At 36.7% G+C, this 22140-nt stretch overlaps 1 protein-coding gene across 1 annotated transcript in view; it reads right to left on the bottom strand.

The window, feature by feature from the left end:
• Positions 1 to 22140, bottom strand: part of LOC309505872 (uncharacterized protein) — a 105853-nt gene that overhangs the window by 31440 nt on the left and 52273 nt on the right. Inside the window, 14 exon segments of the mRNA XM_082179335.1 lie at positions 9 to 122; positions 1624 to 1737; positions 2598 to 2688; positions 3459 to 3714; positions 3827 to 3929; positions 10325 to 10498; positions 11718 to 11891; positions 12406 to 12579; positions 13150 to 13239; positions 13927 to 15485; positions 15489 to 15654; positions 15849 to 15938; positions 17720 to 17809; positions 18079 to 18135. Of these exon segments, the coding sequence (XP_082035461.1) occupies positions 9 to 122; positions 1624 to 1737; positions 2598 to 2688; positions 3459 to 3714; positions 3827 to 3929; positions 10325 to 10498; positions 11718 to 11891; positions 12406 to 12579; positions 13150 to 13239; positions 13927 to 15485; positions 15489 to 15654; positions 15849 to 15938; positions 17720 to 17809; positions 18079 to 18135 (3252 nt within the window).

Raw genomic sequence — 22140 nt, 5'->3', positions numbered from 1 at the left:
CTGATTACCTGATACAGGGCCGTTTGTCTCCACTCTTAAAATATAGTGGCTGATCCATAGAGCAGTTACTCTTCATAGACACACAGCTGGACTCTGGGTTTGAGCTCTTCTGCTGGACTGAACTGTAACAGAGAACAGATTCAGTTTAATTATTTACATTAAAATGGCTCCTATGATACAGAATGAACACATTAATCTAAACACATTCATCTTACATCAAAAAGCACTTTGAGGAAACTTAAACTTTGATATTTTTCTTTAATATAGTTAGTATTAAAGGCTCATTATGTAAGTTTCGCCGCTTAAAAATCGCTTATTTAAAACAAAGGAATAACTTAACGACACAGTGAATGAGAAAGGAATCATGGGAGTTGTCGCCTTTAGTTCTATTTCATTTGTTTAATAATTAGGTTAATGGTGATAGTGGCATCAGCTGCTGCTGTTAATGTGACGTATTCAAATGACTTTGACAGTCCATTTACATTTACACAGTTTAAATGCATTGCCTGTTGTGCACAGTTGGCAGTGGCACCGGGGCTTGGGCCCGTCATCGCTGCTTCCAGCTATATTTATTATAAATATTAGTGTCAGAGTTGTGTGATAAGTCATTATGTTCAGCTGTCATCTAGATAGGAAGGTAATAGAAATGTTAACAACATAAAATGACTTTACTGTCTTTTTAAAAAATGTATTGAAAATTTACAAAGAGAGCATAACTATATCATTAGTCACACCACACTTAATATCCAAAAAAAGCAAGATTTCAAATGGAATGGACTCCAAGATGTAAATCAGGACAGCACTAAACTGGGGATTCAGTATATTCTTAAAAAACAGGATATTTTATAAAACTAAGGGATAACTATGATTATTTTTCATTTAAAGCCAATTAAAGACATTCTCCAAAAATGTTGAGGTCAATTCACAATATAGTAAAAAAGTTTTTCAAGAGTTTCAATACAGGAAGAACAAACTGAAATCTCTTCTGTAAAAAATTCCACTATGGATATTTCCTAAACAGGATTGTGTAACCTTTGGGCCAACCAGGTATGTCAGAAAGAAATTTAAAGAAACCTCAACATCACCAAAGGCTATATCAATGAAAATCACCAACAATACTTTTGTTAGCCTATCCAGTTGAACCCACGATAATTTGTTTGCTGTATTGCCTAGCCCTACCCAGTACCGTGCCCAGAATATCAATCTGATCAATATTGAATTATTATGGGTTATGGACAAATCGGTGATAATTTTATAGAACTGACAGATATGTATCGGTGGACGAATACATTGATTAAATATCCGAAATTGATTCCTTCAAGGTTCCTTGAATTTAGAGACGCACCGATATGAAAATTATGGCCGATACCGATAACTCTTTATATTTGAAAGCCGATAACCGATATATTGGCCGATAAATCTAAATCCAAATTTTTATATAATTTTTGAGAGACTGGTTAAAAAAAACAAATCTCACAATTAAAATCCATGTCCCAAACACACAATTATAATGATGTTTTCGTTATAATTTTATGTAGCCGATATGACAGACTATTGCACTTTATTGTGTTTTCCTTTCCAATACTATAAGCACATCTTTTATAGAAATGTTATTCTGAGTACCTGACATAATGCCGTTTGTCTCCACTCTTAAAATATAGAGGCTGTTCCATAGAGCAGTTACTCTTCATAGACACACAGCTGGACTCTGGGTTTGAGCTCTTCTGCTGGACTGAACTGTAACAGAGAACAATTTCAGTTTAATCCTTTAGATTACTGTGTTCATTCTGTATGATAGGAACCATATTAATATAAACATTCATCTTTCATCAAAAAGCACTTTGAGGAAACTTTATGATATTTTTATTTAATATTTCATGTTAGTATAAAGGCACATTACTTAAGTTTCGCTGCTAAAAATCCCATATACAAAACAAAGGCACAGATTAAACAGTGGAGAGCAAGCCGACAGTAAACCATGTTCATAGATGAAGTAATGTATTGAAGTTTTATTAATGTTCTTGTGGTATGAAGCAGGGCATGCCAAGAGACTGAGACATTATACGTTTCTGTTTTTATTAAGCTTATATGCCGCTGCCACTCCTGTTTTGTCGTTTATGATTATTTTACGATTAAACTTACATTTAAAAGGTGCAATAAGTTAAAATCACCGAAATTTGTAAAGGATCATGTGATAGACTGGATGTCACATGTGACACTGAAGACTGGAGTAATGATGCTGAAAATTCAGCTTTGCATCACAGGAATAAATTATTTTTTAAAGTATATTCAAATAGAAAACAATTATTTTAATTTGTAATAATATTTCACAATATTACTGTTTTTCTTTTCTGTATTTTTGATCAAATAAACGCAGCCTTGATAAGCATTAGAGACTTCTTTCAAAAATAAAAAAAAACGTAATGTTTCCAAACTTTTGACCTGTTCTCTCTCTCTCTCTCTCTATATATATATATATTAGATTTTTCAATTGCTCATGGTGGACTGTCTGACTAGCATGTGGCCGGTTATAGCCAATGCTGCAAAAGGAAATCTTTTTCTGTAATACAATATTTAACAGTGTTTGTTGAAAGTACCTGCATCCCGTAGAAAAAGCTCCATCTCTGGATCCTTGTGAATCAGCCATGATGAAGCTGCAGGAGAATCTGATGAGTTTGATCTCCTCCACTGAGTCTGAATGAAAAAAACATGAATAATTTCCTTCATAACCTTCATAATTTAGCTGAACATAATCTGGAATGTGGGAGGAAAAGGATCATGTGACTGCGTTAACTCGAACTCAGTCATACATGTTTACACACATGCTATTAAACTTCTGAAGAATCGCAGACATCACCAAACACAAAAGAAACATTTAAGTGAAAGAAACCCGTTATATTAAAGATTTTATATCAAACAAACAAACAAGCACTTAAAATGTCCTGCAGAGTTTAACATTAATATGAGGAAGTCACCACACATGAACACTCACCATGATCAAACTGTTACAAGATACAGGTTCTCAAATCCTTCAGCTTTAACATCATAAAGACACACTGAAATTCCTGCATAAACGTTTCTATAAAATACTTTTATGATCTGTTTTTCTGTTTCGTGTTCATTTTTTATCTGATTAAAATTGCGACAGGTTAACTAACTTACTTTCACTTTCCATTTGGAGAGAGAGAGAGAGAGAGAGAGAGAGAGAGAGAGAGAGAGAGAGAGAGAGAGAGAGAGAGAGAGAGAGAGAGAGAGAGAGAGAGAGAGAGAGAATATGTTTGATTTGCTGTTCTCTCTCGCTCATTTCGTTAAGACGTTTCGCACATTTGCTTTTGACACGGGAGTGTTATCCATGACTCATAATTTTCACTCGAGCGGATTTCTGACCAGAATACTCGATTGTTTCTAGATATACAGATATCTAATCAATCTTAAACACGTAAGGAATAATATTGAACTCACTTTTCTCGAGTGGACGCACACAGCGATAAACACTGCAGCGCAACTTCCCAGACAAACTTCACTGCGCCACAAAACCTTCTTCTTCTTCTGTGTGTTTATTACTTCTTCTTCTTCTTTAGGGTTTAATGGCGGTTGGCAAACCAGTTTACCGCCACCAACTGGACTGGAGTGTGGAACGTGTGTGTTTATTATTGGCGGGTCGCAGCTTTTTAGGTGCGCCACCTCTGTGCTGGAGTGTGAAGTGATTTCAGTCTAGGTGTACAACATGATGATATCTATATTCTGTTCTATTTCTATTTCTATTTCTATCTGTTCTATATATACTACTATTCTTAATGAATTTTAAAACTGCCTGTAGTTTTACCAGACCCTTTTTTTTGTGCGTGTTTAATATGTTCCTGGTTGTAAATTCTTTACATCCTATGTTCTGTAGTTCTCTTTTTAGTTGATTTCTTTCCTGTTCATACCTAGAACAGAATAACAACACATGATCAATTGTTTCCATTTGGCATAGTTCACATAATCCTGTACTGTGTTTTCCTATTTTATGAAGTGTATGATTAAGTTTTGTATGGCCCATCCTTATTCTTGTTAAAAAGTATCTGATCTTCTGCTTACATTTTTGTGTCATTTTACTTTGTGTCATGCTGTTGTGTATATTATAAATATGTGTTCCTGTTTTACATTCATTCCAATTCCCTCGCCATTTCTGATTGCAAGGTTCTTTAATTATACTTTTTCCTTCATCCTACTTAATTAAACTGTAATAGGGATGTTCAGTTTAAGTGAATCTTTAGCCATTTTATCAGATCTTTTATTTCCTGATATCAACACGTGCTGGTACCCAAACAAAATTAACTATTATTCCAGCCTGTCTTAATCTATACATTATACTCAATTTTTCTATGAAGATATCATATCTAACTCTTCGTAATATTTGAAGGCTTGTAACAAATCACAACCATATTTGCCATCACTTCTTAGCAAAGTGCCAACTGAATGGTCACCATTTCTGCAGTGTATACTGAAGTCCCATTTGTCAACCTCCCATATTTTCCTATTTTAAATTCTGGAACATAGAATGCTGATCAGTACGGCATAGATGGTTTCTTGAGCCATCTATGTATAATTGGAAGAAATGCATAATAAACTGTTCTGATATATTCTATTGTATAGCTCTAGATATTGTCATTCTGTCCTTTTTGAATTCTAAATTTCGAATACCTTTTTGTACACCTTTTGTGTACAAAATTCTGCTGCTAGGATACTGACTGGAGTCAGGATAAATTAGCATATTACACCGATTTTAAAGTCTTTGCACTGGCTCGTGCAATTGGCATGCTGACTGCAATGTTCACCAGAGCTGTTGCCCGTGAATTGAATGTTCATAAGCCGTCTCCAAAGGCGTTTCAGAGAATTTGGCAGTGCATCCAACCGGCCTCACAACCGCAGACCACGTGTAACCACACCAGCCCAGGACCTCCACATCCAGCATCTTCACCTCCAAGATCGTCTGAGGCCAGCCACCCGGACAGCTGCTGCAACAATCGGTTTGCATAACCAAAGAATTTCTGCACAAACTGTCAGAAACCGTCTCAGGGACACTCATCTGCATGCTCGTCGTCCTCATCTGGGTCTCGACGGGCAAATGCTCACATTCGATGGCGTCTGGCACTTTGGAGAGGTGTTCTCTTCACGGATGAATCCCGGTTTTCACTGTACAGGGCAGATGGCAGCGTGTATGGCGTCGTGGGGGTGAGCGGTTTGCTGATGTCAACGTTGTGGATCGAGTGGCCCATGGTGGCGGTGGGGTTATGGTATGGGCAGGCGTATGTTATGGACACCGGTGCATTTTATTGATGGCATTTTGAATGCACAGAGATACCGTGACAAGATCCTGAGGCCCATTGATGTGCCACTCATCCACGACCATCACCTCATGTTGCAGCAAGATAATCTTAATAAGCTTGTGTCCTTCCACCCATGTCTTATTTAAAAAATATGATATTGCTTTAAGTATTACTTCATCCATTTGTTTAATTATAGTATAGCAAACTATCTTTTCCTGGGCGCAGATGGAGGGTAGATGGAAACGTGTGACACTGCTGGCTTCGGCAGTGACTTCGCAAAATTAATTTTGAGGTCGGTTATTCTGTCACAACTATAGAAGTCCAAAGATGAAGAAGCGTCAAAAGGTTCCGAAACGAGGGTATTTAATAATAAATCAACGTTAGATAATCCACAGAGCGTAACACAAAAATAACCGACCATGAACTGAGGAAACACAGGAACTTCAGTATACAATGATAACGACCTCAAATACAAACAGTTGTGATTATTAAATGAATATCCATGGTAACAAACAAGTGGCGGGAAACGTGAAAATAGACACAGAAAAATACAGAAAAAGAAAATAATGACAAGCAAACTATAAGTCCATGAAAATGAAAACTAAATTGACAGTTTGTGACAGATACATTATCTCTAGACAGGTGGAGACCCATAACTTGAAAAATAGTTTCATTTTTGACAGCAGCTAAAATTGGATTCCCTAATTGATCATTCTCAGTCAGATTTCATGAAAGGGAGGCATACTGTATATGCAACAGTATTCGTCTTATTCTTGATATGATTGATTACAGTCACCTTCTCAATGATGACAACCTAATACTTAATGATTTTAAAACAGCATTTGATACAGTAGAACACAAATTCATGTTTGCAACATTCGAATACTTTAAATCTGGAAATGTTTTTAGAGAGGCAATTATAACCCTGTGAACCGATTGTAGTAGCTCTGTTAAAATGATTCATGGATCTCCAGGAGATTTTTCTGTCTAGGGGCGTAGGACAAGGTGCTCAATCTCACCGTTTCTGTTTCTGCTCGTCACACAGCTTCTTTCTCCTTATGGAAAACTGAACTTCTTTCAAGGTATTAAAGTTTTTGGGAATGAATTAAACATTTGTCATTTGGCTGATGACACTTCACTATTTTTATAAAATGCTGCAGAGGTTATCAAAGCAAATCATTTCTCTAAGATATCTGGTCTCAACCTTAATATTAGCAAATGTGAGATAGTTCAACTTAAGAGTGTTAACTTAGAGGAAATCCCTGTTAAAGAGGTCAACACATACCTTAAACTTTGTAAAATGAATCTTATCGTGCTTCTCTTAACTTTCACCCCATTCTCAACAGTACAAAAAGAAAGTTGAAGTTTGTCTGTTTATGCTTGTGTCTTATTGTATAAATCCGAAGGTTTATCATATTTCTCCAAAGCTCTATTCATACCGAAGACATTTACCAAAGAGTTTGGAAAAACAAACCTCATTATTCAAAGAAAAATACATTATGCAGTCCACATAATCAGGGTGGTTAGAATGTTGTGGATTTCACGACTTTGAATAGCACTTTTAAAATAAATTGGTTAAAAAAGTTGAGTTGCTCTATGTAAAATATTTTCCCTGAACATTTATTTAAACAACTTGGAGCTATCAATTTTTTTTCTTAGATGCAGTTTTGATGTTAACAAAATACCTCTTTGATTATCCAAGTAAGTTATCTAAGTAAAAAAGCCAATTGCTGATTGGTAAAGTCATTGTATCACTAAAGCTGCCGTTAGAAGCTCCGATTGCCATAGAAACAGTCAGTGGTCTGAGATGCGTGTCTGAAAAATGCTGCTTTTATCATGATTCGAGTGTTTAGAACCAAAATGTATGAGCTTCATGTTTTAGTTTTTTTTTTCATAATCATGAAAAATTAATCTTTCATTAATCTTTCTTGCCCTCTGCTGGTACAACACACACAAACATATTCAGGCTCTATATTTTCTCTGTAACAAAACTCCATCATTTTTGAATTTATATACTGTGCATTTATACAAATAAAATAGTTAATCTATGAATGAGAAACTGTAATTTTCTGCTCTGAAATAAAAGGTGTTTCACGCAAGCCTCATCAGGTCTGGCAGAGGATCGTTGAAATCTAAATGAAGTCTCAATTCATAAAAGTAAAGTCACTGTATCTTCAGTCTCTGTTGATTCTGTTGACTGTGAGTCTCTGTATTGAATCCGTATCCACCATCAGATGATCATCAGAAGACTGTCATCTAATAGTAGTCAGTCCTAAAATAAAACACACAAAAAATCACATATGCAGTATGAGACATTACGTCTGTCACATCTTTTCCTAAGAAAACTGCACACAATGGACAGCTGATACAGAACCAGCAGAAATTATCATTACACTCCATTACAATTTAATATCAGTTAATAACAAACAGTGTTGGGCAAGTTACTTTCAAAATCCAATACACTAGATGTTATTAGTTACTGTCATTTGAAAGTAATTAGTTACATTACAATATTACTGTTTCTGAATTGTAATGTGCTGCTCTAATTTTGCGTACTTTTGAGTTACTTTCACCAAAATAACCACAGAAGTAGGATAATGACATGGCAAGACGCACAGCCTCTTTTTCTTTTTGTTTCTATTCCTTTGTTTTCCTTTAATTCAAGTTCACAGCACAAATCTGGCATGCATTTAGTGGAAACAGCTTCAACAAGTGCTATTGGTGGTTTAGGCCTCAAGGAATACAACTCAGTCATCTCAGTCCAACTTAAAAAATTAACACGTAGGTTAAACATACAATTGCTGATAAATAAAACACAGGCCAAACAGAGGAGCACAATAAATATATAAAATATAAAAATATATCTACCAAAGAAAGGCTGGAAAATGTAAATAACTTATAGCTGGACTTATAGCTAATGATTCTGTGGACCTAGCACATTTTTCAAGAATACAAAAAAGTAATAAAATAAAAGTACTTGGGCCTATTAGGCCTCATATGAAATATAGCCCAGTCATTTCAGTCCATCTTAATAAAATAATAAAAAAAATTAAGCTTGGCTATATTAAACACACATATAAGACACCTGAAATAAAAAAATAAAGGCTAAACATGAAAGCTGTTACTGCCAGATATACAACAGAGGTAGCATGCAGCCGAACAAGGCTGGTGAAATAAACAGAATTATGAAGACACTTATGACCTAGACCTATAGCATACTTATATTTCTATGGTGGGGGACTAGCCTATCCATTAGCCACTTGACTGAAATATCTGTTGAAGCGCATCAGGACAAGGCAATGAAAGTGTCCATCACCAAGATGGTTGCGTTTCGGGGGGAGCACAAGACTCCCGAGACTGGAGACACAGTCTCAGACACCCAGGAGCAGTCCATTCACCATAGCGATGTGTGGGAAGATGACCCCTGAAAAAACGGCGGAGAGTAAGATTTATAGTGAAAGATTTATTGCACTCCATCGTGACGAGGAACTTGACTGAGTCTCTTCTGGCTGTTTCTTTTATACAGCGCAACTTGAACTTGGGCAGGGAGATCAGTAGCACTTCATTGGAGTCAATTGTTGCGGCAAATTCTCGATTTGCCGCAACAATTGACTCCAATAAATCTAGTTCAGGTGTTACATCAAATTATTCATGCTATTTCTCAAAGTAGAAAGTTCCCTCTGTGTCGCACATAGATTGCATTTGACTATTACGTTCTTGTCCTTCTCTCTGACTAACTGAAAATAATGGGAGTATGCCCATCTCACAAATGTAGAATCCATCTCTGCAGTTATCTCAACTAATGAATTCCAGCAACAGGAAATAGACATAATTTTTTACCCGCGGAATTTGTTCTCTGGTGCTGGAATATCTCATTGGTAAATCCTTTAAAAAATCTAAGACCACTTAATTCCAGGTTAAAATGCGTTGTTGTAACATGCGTAACTGAGATTGTAACAGGTATAATATTACCAAAATATTATTTGTAATTCGTCATATTATTGTGTTGCAGCAAAAAGTAATATATTACTGTAATGTTGTTACTTTTCAATGTTGTAACGACTGGACCGATCAAACACACCACTGTTCTACTTAATCTTCCCAACCCCTCACTCAGGCAGAATCCATGATTTATGGTTTCCCCACTGAGAAGTATCACCCTTTTGCTTACCAGATACACTTCAAAGACACTCCGGAGGGAGATAGTGCCTGCACAGCAAAGTACAGGCTACAACAAACAGACATGCATACCCATAGAAATGGAATTCTCTCCACTAATTAATTGACAAATCTGTCTAAGTGCTACACTATCATACTAAACTGCACTTGAGTGTGTTGAAAGTTATAATGTTATTCTGTGTTAGTTTGTTGGCTATATGAGACTAGCAGTAAACTAGATCAACATTAGAAAAACATACTGATCATATTCTAACATTTCATCATGTTGAGCTATATAACATTGATTCATTTTATGTACATTTGCTCAACTGTCTAATAAAGTACATGCAAGAGCGGCGTCTCTGTCAAGTCGTGAAGCTATGTCAAGTCCAAGTTTGTCGCTGAGCTCTTTTGGCATCTCGAAAACGCCACGTCGATATTGATCCTCGTTTTAGTTCTACTTTTGTCCCAAAGTCTGCTTGCCATGGTCCATAATGTTTGAACGAAACAACAACAGCGTGAGCGTGCCGCTAGACGTAACGCAGTTGTCCACGTCTGTCGCCATGGTTACTATGGTAGTACAAGTGGAAACCAGGGATAACGTGTATATTACGTCATTGACAGGCGACAAGTGACAAGGGACGGGCACTATTTAAAATTGTGAATTTCTCTAAATTTACAAATACTTGGAAACATTTAGGATAATGTAAATACACAATTGAAAGAAATATATAACAATGTGCAAGTGTTTTTTTGATATTTTGATACAAAATTCTTACATAGTGTACCTTTAAACAGCCATTTGAACATTAAATGGAAATATGGTGATGAAAATTGTTAAAACCTATTTTTACCATAGTGTCTGCAGTTTATAATGTAGATCATCCTTTAGATCAGAGAGTAGCTTCACTCCTGAGTCTCCGAGTTTATTATGTAACAGATCCAGTTTTCTCAGGTGTGAGGGGTTTGATCTCAGAGCTGAAGCCAGAGCAGCACAACCTTCATCTGTGATACCACACTTCCTCAACCTGTAGAGAACAATGACACACTCTTCACTCTTTCAGGTCAGATCAATAAGTACTTTCTCATGATCACATTCAAACTAACAGTGATGATAAGGTGAGAGAGACAATGAAAAAATTTCAATTTTGATCAACATCATTTGATTTAACATCAATTTAAAGATAAATAAAGTCAGTTTCCTCTGAAATCATATTATTCTACTTTTTGCCCCGTGAACACAATACAAGACTAATTTTTTTTTAGGTCATTTCGTTATTCATTCATTCTCAGCCATTCACAATGCAGCATCTACTTTAAAAGTTCTCCACCAATCTTTCATTCATTGTTTCAGTGTGAAGCGCTGTATACATGTTCACTCGCAGCCTAATTAAGTCAGATGCTGAATCATATCTATAAGCATTCTTTGACTCTTCTCTATTGATTAATCCCGATGTTCCAACTCTTGGGTGTTCCAACTCTCAATAGTGACTTTTGTTCATGCATTAACTGGTGGTGGTCTGCGGTTTGCCTTCCATGATTTATGCTAATGCCATTTTCTTACTTAATCTGGTAGTCGGTTTGCTCCAACACATTGCACAAACATTGCATTTCCTTTTGCAAAGTTATGGTTTGCACCAATATACGAGGTGATACCATAATAGGCCTATTTAAAATGAATAGTATACATATGATAATATAATAATGCAGCACAGCATGAGTTCCCTTGAAAGGGAACAAAATTACCATCAAATCACAATTCGTAATCAATTAACAACTGTGTCTGTTGTCTGGTTTGTTGTTTGTTAAGGTTATTTAACTGTTAGTTTGGCTTCCTTTTGGGGGATAATAATATATGTGATGCGATCTGGGGAAAACCCATCACATGGTGAAATTTTTACTTATTACAGGTTTTGATACCATTTTAAAGCCAGTTTCAAGCCCTCTCCAAATCTGTTTTTCGTTTGTCGGTAACAATAGTTATGGTTATCAGAAGTCGGCTGATCGCTATGATTTTCAGGAACGGAATTTTGAGAAAAACAGATTTGATTAACACTCCTTAATTAAAGGAGTACGTTTTTGGTTAGACTCCTCACCCCTGCCTTCTAACACTGGCAAGATCTGGTGGTTCAAGCAGGAATCTATCGCTGAACCGCCGGATGGGGCTTACGCCAAAGGATATGTATATGCACTATCTACATATTAATCCTTATTCACTCCGAGTCTTTATGGTCGAGATGATCTTACCACAGTTTTTCCAGCTTACAGTGAGGATTCTCCAGTACAGTAGAGAGCAGCTTCACTCCCGAGTCCCCTAGATTATTATATGACAGACCCAGTTGTCTAAGGTGTGAGGGATTTGATTTCAGAGCTGAAGCCAGAGCAGCACAACCTTCATCTGTGACACCACAATCAACCAACCTGCAGAAAACAATGACACACTCTTCACTCTCTCAGATCAACAGACACTTCAATATCAAAGAGAAACCAATAACATAAGCTAAAATCACCATGTAAAATGGATCTTGGTCTGTGTCACAGAGCACAAAACATTAACATAACACACCTGCAGTCAAATTCAAGCAATTTCTTTCTTAATTGTGTGTTCATAATTTGTGCAAAATCTCTTTTTTGAACAATTAATTCAATGTGTGAATGGGTTTACTGTTATTCTAAGAGATTATGTCTCTATGTGGAAAAACAATTATATAAAAACTGGGTTACACTTAATTTTTTCGTGTCATTGTTACAATATAGTTATATATTTAAGTACTTAGTAATATTAATTAACAACAGGGGTTAGGGTAGGATTAGGGTTTGGTTGAGGGTTACTTGCAGAATTAATTTTATTACATTTTGATGTTACATTATGAATTATTGAAATTGAAAAATTCACAGTAACTCATTTTTATGTGAGAGTAACGTATGATCTTACCCCAGTCTCTCCAATTTACAGTGAGGATCCTCCAGTCCATCCGAGAGCAGCTTCACTCCTGAGTCATCTAGTTTATTCTCAGTCAGATACAGATATCTCAGGTGTGAGGGATTTGATCTCAGAGCTGAAGCCAAAGCAGCACAACCTTCATCTGTGACACCACACTTAGTCAAGCTGTAGAGAACAATGACACTCTTCATTCTCTCAGATCAACAGAGACTTCATAATCAAAGAGAAACCAATAACATAAGCTTAAATCACCGTGTTAGATGGATCTTGGTCTGTGTCATAGAGCACAAAACATTATCATAATACACCTGTAGTCAAATTCAAGCATTTTTTCTTAATTGTATGTTCATACTTTGTGCAATTTCTCTTTTTTAAACAATTAATACAATACGTCAGTGAATTTTACTGTTATTCTAAGAGATTATGTCTCTGTGTGAGAGAAAGATTATATAAAAACTGATATAAAGAAATACATTGAATACCATGTTTTTTTTTCTTAAATTTTTTTAATATAAATGTTTATATACATTTAATGCTTTAAATGCTTATATTTTAAAATAAATTTCTCATATAAATCATGTCAAAACGGTCACGTATATCACAAATTAGGTCAGATAGTTGGAGGGTTTAAAAGTTGAAGCTTGAAACTCATATTTTTTGTTAAACCATTCATTTATAATTTTTAAGTAAAATTTGTATGTTTTAACAGTGAATATTGTTCTCAGTGTTACTTACTCAGCTGATCTAGTTGCTGTAACCACAGGCAGCAGCTTCTGAAGAACTTCATCTGCTGTATTTTGTGCTTTGAGGGTGACAGATGCATCACTGTTTCAAAATAAATAAGTTAATTATTAATGCTAATAATAATTAAAATTATTAAAATTACAGGTAATAGTATAAGCAAATACTATATTAAATACCTTCCTTAAAAACGTTTCAATTGAATAAACGCTACTTTAAAAAGGTAATGTGAAAGTGTTTAAGTATCTAACTACAGAAGCTATAAATGTATTCAGCCAACAATTTTCTTGTCAATGATGCTGTGGCAGGTCTATTATTCTGCATTTACACTACAACACTACAATATCCCAGAAATCAATATTTGCCCCATGATTAAAACACCTATGATTGGCCATTGCTTTCAAGCTCTCAACAGACATGTCTGTGATTGTATACAATGCTCAATGCTGCAAAAACACATTGTGAATAGAAACCTTTGACTTTGTAATTAAAAACTAGATAATGTGCACAAATATATAAAAAATAAGCTTTTGAAAGCAGTCACCTATCAGTGGTACAACCCGCCCACCCTGTTTGCATCCTTGTGCATTATTTCTGTGTGGAGGAGTGATATTTTTGGAGTGTTTGTGTGTGTGAGAAAAAAAAAAAGAAGTAAAATATGAACTACTAAACCCTGTGTGACATGCAGGATTACAGATTTATGAGCTTCTTGTTTCTCTTGTTTTGTTCATAATGTTTTAGACTGTAATGATTGTACACAGTGTTACTTACTGATAATTTTCTTCCCCAATTAAGCTGTTTAGCTTAAACTCATGCATTGCCTGCCTTGAGGTCAATAACACAAAAACTAAAGCTGACCATTGAGATGAGGAGAGTTTTAAACTACGCAATCCTCCAGAGATCTTATGAGGTTGAGCTTCGTTCACTAGTGAAAGATCACCCAGTTCATTCAGACAGTGAAACAGATTGATGTATTTATCTGGAGAAAAATTCTCACTGATCTTCTCTTTAATATAGTCAACTGTTTTCTCATTGTTGTGAGAGCTGTTTGCTGTCTGTGTCTTTAGTTCTTGTAAGAGACACTGATTAGACTCCACTGATAGACCCAGAAGGAAACGAAGGAAAAGGTCCAGATGCCCATTTTTACTGTCTAAAGCCTCATCCACAGCTCTCTGATGGAGAACCGATAGTGACACTTTGTCTCCATTAGTTGGTTTGGTAATCTGGTCAAACACATTGATGTTATTGTTGATAAAGGAGAGATGCACATATAGAGCTGCTAGATGTTCCTGAATGCTCAGATGAACAAAGCAGAAGACTTTCCCCTGATACAAGCCCAACTCCTCTCTGAAGATCTGAGTGCACAATCCTGAGTAAACTGATGCTTCGGTCTCATCAATGCCACACTCGCTCAGGTCTTCCTCATAGAAGATCAGGTTGCCTTTCACAAGCTGCCGATAAGCCAGTTTCCCCAGTTTAACAATCATGTCTTCATCTTTCACTTTGTTCTCATAGTCCTTCTCATGTTTGATGTTGGTCTGAATGAGCAGGAAGTGTGTGTACATTTGAGTGAGAGTCTTGGGAATCTCTCCTCTCTCTGCTTCACTCAACATCTCCTCTAGAACAGTGGCTGAGATCCAGCAAAACACTGGGATGTGACACATAATAAATAGACTACTTGATGACTTCAGGTGTGAGATGATCCTGTGGGCCAGACTCTGATCACTGATTCTCTTCCTGAAGTATTCCTCCTTCTGTGGGAGACTGAACCCTCGCACCTCTGTCACTCGATGGACACACTCAGAGGGGACGAGATCCGCTGCTGCTGGTCTGGAGGTGATCCAGATGAGAGCAGAGGGAAGCAGATTCCCCACAATGAGGTTTGTCAGCAGCTCGTCCACTGAGGCTGATTCAGTTGCATCACACAACCTCACATCGCTCTGAAAATCCAGAGACAGACGACACTCATCCAGACCATCAAAGATGAATGAAACTTTATACTTATCACTGGATATGTCCATTTCTTTGGTTTCAGGGAAAAAGACACAAAGAAGATCTGAAAGACTGAGTGTTTTGTCCTTCATCAAGTTGAGCTCTCTGAAAGCAAGTGGAAATATGAGCTGGACGTCCTGATTCTCTTTCCCTTCAGCCCAGTCCAGGATGAACTTCTGCACAGAGACTGTTTTCCCAATGCCAGCGACTCCCTTTGTCAGCACAGTTCTGATGGGTTTGTCTTGTCCAGGTAAAGGTCTAAAGATGTCACTGCATTTGATCGGTGTGTCCTCTGTTTCTGCTCTCCTGGACTGTGTCTCAATCTGTCTCACCTCATGCTAATTATTGATCTCTCCACTTTCACTCTCTGTGATGTAGAGCTCTGTGTAGATCTCATTCAGGAGTGTTGGGTTTCCCTGCTTTGATATTCCCTCATACAAACACTCAAACTTCTTTCTCAGATTTGATCTCAATGTGTTGAAGACTTCAGGAAGTTCAGAGTCATGGCTGTAAGATTAAAATACCAGATTATTACAAATGTTAGAGAAGTAAATAGCCATGCATTACAAAATAGATTATTTGTTTACTGTATTATGGGACACAGAACTTCATTGAGCGTCTTTCAATTATTAATCATGAGTGATGTCTGATGTGTATTGCAACACCTAAAATTAAACAACAACAAAAGTCCTATATTTTACCTGAAATCAGGATGCATGCTTTTATTAAAGTCTTGTGGTCCAGGCGTGTACACAGTTTTGTTTTTAACTGGTCTGGATGGAAGGTTTGACCTTAAATCAGAATGAAAAGGGTTCGATGCACTGATATCAATGTAATTGTGTCATTAACTGAGTAACATACCAACAGCTTTTACAGTGTGTGAATATATTAACAATACAGTACCAGTGCCGGCCCGAGCCTTTTGGGGGCCCTAAGCAGAATTTGATTTGGGGGCCCCCTCCCACCATGCAGAGTCACCTGTGCTTGATGATTATTGACACAATGTCACGCTATAATGTTACATCATAAATTAATATCTTGTCTATCTGGGAATTTAGTCCTTGTTTCGTTCTTTTTATTTGTGTTTTTATCTGTTTTATTTTATTTGTTTTTTTTTTTATGCCCCCTTTCTTCATTGTCCTCAATGTTGTTAGTCCATGTACTGTTACTCATCTTCCATCTTAAGGACCACAATGGAAACAAGCCTTTGGGCTTTTTTGTGTTTTTATCCTTTTGAACACTTCGTGTTGATTGTTGTTGTTCAATAAAGTTTTCAATCAACCAATCAATCAATCAATCAATACAATGAGGTTATGTATTAATACAAAATAAATACTTAATAAAAAATAGATACTTAAAAAAGTTGTAACTTTTTCTTTACTCTTTTACTAACTCTTGGAAACTTCTGAAAACAAACTGTCACAAAACATATTAAAACAATTATTTGCAAAATGGGTGGTGGTGGTGGCGGCGCAATGGATAAGATACATGCCTTTGGTGTGAGAGACCCGGGTTCGAATCCACTGTGAGACACCAATGTGTCCCTGAGCAAGACACTTAACCCCTAGTTGCTCCAGAGGCGTGCGACCTCTGACATATATAGCAATTGTAAGTCGCTTTGGATAAAAGCGTCAGCTAAATGAATAAATGTAAATGTAAAATATCCTCCAACATTTTGCAGTTTGAATGATGTCTTGTATGAACATGACGGAGTATGTTTTTCCACTGTTCGATCGCGCCCGCGACTCACACACACACACACACACACACACACACAACATATTCCAGCTTTGTAATCTTCCACTGTGATGTTTCCAAGCACATTTTTGCGTGTGTGAAGAGGATGATTTTTTCCGTCGATATTGGAACGTGAGTGAAGTACAAAGCCTATGATAAAGAATAGTTTACCATCCAAATCCATCGCGAATGTTGAAACATTTTGATTCTAATGAGAGAGATACGTGAGCCCAACGCCGCTTACTTTCACTTTCGCTTTAAATTATTTCGTTTTGGCTTGTTTATAGTTATTTCTATAGTTTATAGATTTTTTTATTCTTGTTCTGTTCTGAATATCATTACATTTAAAGGATAAATCATTGATCAAATCAAATTTTTGTGACATGGCTTAACATTACCGTGACTTTGCGCACAAATTGTCTATGCACGCGAGGTTATGCGCATGACTCAAACACTGGCAGACACAGCAGCAGTTGTAGGCAGGTATATTGATCATGAAATCAGAATTTTCTTGTCTTGAATTATTAATCCTTTCATTCATTTATGTCACTTGTTTAAGTTAATTAATATGTAAAAAAAAAAAAAAATCGATTGGGGGCCCCCTGGTGGCGAGGGGGCCCCAAGCAGCCGCTTAGTTCGCTTATGCCTCGGGCCGGCCCTGTACAGTACATAGAGTTTGCACAAAGGTGCAATGGTAATCATTAATAGACTGCAACTTGCAGGATTTGAATTTAGAACTTTTTGTTTCAAATCCAGATTATTACACTGCTGTATATTAATAACAATTTCATAAAAATCAAACACTATAAGCATATATTTTATAGAAATAATATACCTTAGATAAGGCTGTGGCTGATGCATAGAGCAGTTACTCTTCATAGACACACAGCTGGACTCTGGGTTTGAGCTCTTCTGCTGGACTGAACTGTAACAGAGAACAGATTCAGTTTAATCCTTTAGATTACTGTGTTCATTCTTTATGAGAGGAACCCTATTAATATAAACACATTCATCTTTCATCAAAAAGCACTTTGATGAAACTTTATGATATTTGTATTAAATATTTCATGTTAGATTTAAAACAAACAAAAACAGACAAAATAGGCTGCAATGTCTTCTGTTTTTGTGTGTGTGTGGGGAGGGGGGGGGGGGCTCTTTTCTGTGATGTAATACAACATTTAACAGTATTTGTACCTGCATCCTGTAGAAAAATCTCCATCTCTGGATCTTTGTGAATCAGCCATGATAAAGCTGAAGGTGAATCTGATGAGTTTGATCTCCTATACTGACTGTGAATGAAAAAAACATTCAGACACAAAATTAAATTATTAAATTGATTAAACAACCTTCGTCATTTAGCTGAACATATCTTGAGTGTGGGAGAAAAAGGATCATGTGACTGCGTTTACACATGTGCTGTTAAACGTCTGAAGAATCACAGATATCACCAAACACAAAAGAAACCTTTAAGTGAAAGAAACCCTTTATTTAAGATTTCATATCAAACAAACAATCACTTAAATTTCCTCCAGAGATTCATATTAATATGAGGAAGTCACCACACATAAACACTCACCTTGATCAAACTTTTACAAGATACATCATCCTCCAGCCTTAACATCATAAAGACACACGGAAATTCCTTCATAAACTTTGATAAACATTTCTATTAAACACTTTGGTGCTCTGTATTTTCAGTATCGGATTCGTATTTTGCCTGCTTAAAATGGTGACTGGTGAACTCTAACTTACTTTCACTTTTTATTTGTGATGAGAGAGAGAGAGAGAGAGAGAGAGAGAGAGAGAGAGAGAGAGAGAGAGAGAGAGAGACATATAATCAAAGAGATATGCTCTTTTCATGAGAGCCCCATTTGACGTTGTTGAATGAATGTGCATTGAATTCTTGAATCATTCTTGAATTTATGCCGCTTTTTTAATAATTTGTGTTTGTTTAATATAGATTTGTGTGTCCGATTGTAACATGATTTTTCTCTCCCAGTGTAAACGTATTAAATATATTTACACTTAAATCACAATTAGAGTTGACAATTGTACACTGCATTCATTTAAAAATGGGCTTTTAACGCATTAGTCATACATTTGAACAATACATCCAATAAAGTAATGAAGTAAATTCCATGCATGAAGTAAACTTAAAAAAAATACTCAAATTGAACTTTAAATATACTACAACTTCAGGATATTAAATAATCTACTTTTCCAGTGCATTCAATGACAATTTTGAGCATACAGTTAATAATTTAGCTAAAATATATTTAAAAGTAATGTTCAAATAAGTACACTTTAAAGAAATACACAGAACTTTCATTTTAAGTATATTTTTCTAAAATATATATATTTTTAAATATACTAAATTACATTTATTTTAAAGTGTGTTAAAAGTTGTATTGTGAAAATAGGTAAAAGCATGATGCTAATATACTTTCTATATATTTAAAGAGTTAGTACACATCTGTACTAACTGCAATATACTATTGAAAAGGGAATATATTTGTAATACAATAAATATACATATTTTTCACCAGGGTATGCACATGTTTCTGTGATGGGTAGGTTTAGGGATCAGAGGTCGGGTTAGGCCATAGAAAACATCATTAATCTGATTTAAAATCAATGGAAGTCTATGCAATGTCCTCACTAATGTGTGTGTGTGTGTGTGTGTGTGTGTGTGTGTGTGTGTGTGTGTGTGTGTGTGTGTGTGTGTGTGTGTGTGTGTGTGTGTGTGTGTGTGTGTGTGTGTGTGTGTGTGTGTGTGTGTGTAGTGTGTAGGACTGTGTAGTTACTTGTATAATAATCAAGATTACAGCTATAGATTTCTGCATTTCCCAATGTGTCACAGGTTTCGACATAAAAAGTCTTTGCTGTAATCGTGTGACTGTGTAACTGGAATCGAGTGACATGATGAATCAAAGGCCTTAAAATGAGTCTATAAACAACAATTAGTCCTAATGAGGGAGTTTTAAAGGGGTGGTATAATGCCCTTTTCACAAGATGTAAAATAAGTCTCTGATGTCCCCAGAGTCTGTATGTGAAGTTTTAGCTCAAAATACCCTACAGATATTTTCATATAGCATGTTAAAGTTGTCACTTTTTGATGGTGAGCAATAACGCACCGTTTTTGTGTCTGTCCCTTTAATGCAAATGAGCTGCTGCTCCCGGCACAGTGGGCGGAGCATCAAGAGCTCTGTTCTTTTACCTCACACAGACATGCACTGAAAATTTAAAAAACTTTGAGCTTTTTATGTTCAAACCGGAGTCAGACAATGATGGAGACTCAAGAAGAAGTGACAACATGTAGAATGCAACAGGGCATTTCTGAATGGTTAGTTGATGATTTTAGATAGTTTAAGTGTAGTTATCTTCTAGTCATTGATTAGCATATTCTATCATGATAATCTGTAAAGGGCATTCCCGGGGGCGGGGTTTATGCAAATTTTAGGGTTAGTGATGTCACTAACCCGGGAGGAATGTCGTGTAGTCCCTACCAGCCGTTTGTTGTAGTCCTTAAAAAGCAATTTCTTTAAATGGAAATATCTCCCTTTGCTTTGAACTTTGAGCGTTGTAACTTTGCAGATGTTGTTTATGCTCAAACAGCAACATTACACACTGACTAAAGTTACAAAAGTGAAATCATAATCAACCACCCCTTTAAGTAAATTATGAGTTCAGAATCACCCGACACTCAAAAACAAGTCTTAGCTAAAGTGGAAAGCATCGTTGGTAATTGTTGGTAAATCATTGTTGGTGGATTTGTTAGATGTGCAAACAAAGATCCAGCTTACAGAAATATTTTCTAGAGGGGGGCACTATGGCGCATGGTGAAGAGTAGACGTGTCCCTGACATTTTCAGGACCAGCGACAAGCATACTAGAGGCACAGCTAGAACGCGCAAGTGTTTTTGCCAGAATACTCTGTTCACCCTGTTATTTCATTGTTGTTTTTAGTCAAGGTAAGCCTATCTTCGATCCTATTGTTACTTTGTATTTTTAACTTCACATAATTCTGTATTTTAGAGAGACGCGTTGGCACAATTAACAACAGCCGCGAGTGAAAATTACAATTATTGTTACATTTGCACTTAAGCCTTTGCTCCTAGCAGGTTGGAATTGCCACATTTTCGCGTTATTTACACTTAATTGCCCGACCGAAACAGCATCTGTAAGAATAGCTTTAAATAGAGACATTTCAGATCATTCCAGCAGGACCAGCGACAAGCATACTAGAGGCACAGCTAGAACGCGCAAGTGTTTTTGCCAGAATACTCTGTTCACCCTGTTATTTCATTGTTGTTTTTAGTCAAGGTAAGCCTATCTTCGATCCTATTGTTACTTTGTATTTTTAACTTCACATAATTCTGTATTTTAGAGAGACGCGTTGGCACAATTAACAACAGCCGCGAGTGAAAATTAAAATTATTGTTACATTTGCACTTAAGCCTTTGCTCCTAGCAGGTTGGAATTGCCACATTTTCGCGTTATTTACACTTAAATGCCCGACCGAAACAGCTGTACTCACTCAAGCGGTGAAAGCATTATCCGTATATCTGTGTAATTTGCGCGCTGTCGCGGAAGCGTCAGCGGAAGCGTTCAGCTCTCGTGTTCAGCCTCCTCGTGGTAAGACCGACTCGGGAAAAGACCAGCGACTCTACCTGCGCGACTCCACCGAGCAAGGACACCAGAAAGGCACTTACGTATCTCCTCTTCCATTTTTCTTCCCTCTACTTATCTTATTGTTCACCTTAATCAACATGTGCTTTCAATACATTCCTGTGATCTCTCGGCAACGTCCTTTCATCACGCGCAATAGACAGCGCAATATTGCCAATCTGCGTCCCATCCTCACATCCTCACATACTCCTCTCTCTCTTTCCGTGGGTCTATGGAATTGTCAGTCAGCAGTCAATAAAGCTGACTTCATTCCAGCCTTTGCATCTCATTCTACTCTTAGTATCTTGGGGCTGACTGAGACCTGGATTCGTCCAGAAGACTCAGCAACCCCTGCTGCTCTCTCTAGCAATTTCTCCTTCTCCCACTCCCCTCGCCAGTCTGGGAGAGGTGGGGGTACAGGGCTTCTCGTTTCTAACAATTGCAAATACTCCACGCTCTCTTCTCTATGCAACAACAACTCATTTGAATATCATGCTATTACACTTACAACTCCCATTAAAATCCATATTGTAGTCATTTATCGCCCCCCAGGTCAGCTGGGTAACTTTGTAGATGAGCTGGATGTGCT

Source organism: Leuciscus leuciscus (genome assembly GCF_965113295.1).
Source record: "Leuciscus leuciscus genome assembly, chromosome: 9".
Taxonomy (NCBI): domain Eukaryota; kingdom Metazoa; phylum Chordata; class Actinopteri; order Cypriniformes; family Leuciscidae; genus Leuciscus; species Leuciscus leuciscus.
This window is presented reverse-complemented; position numbering and strand designations above follow the sequence as displayed.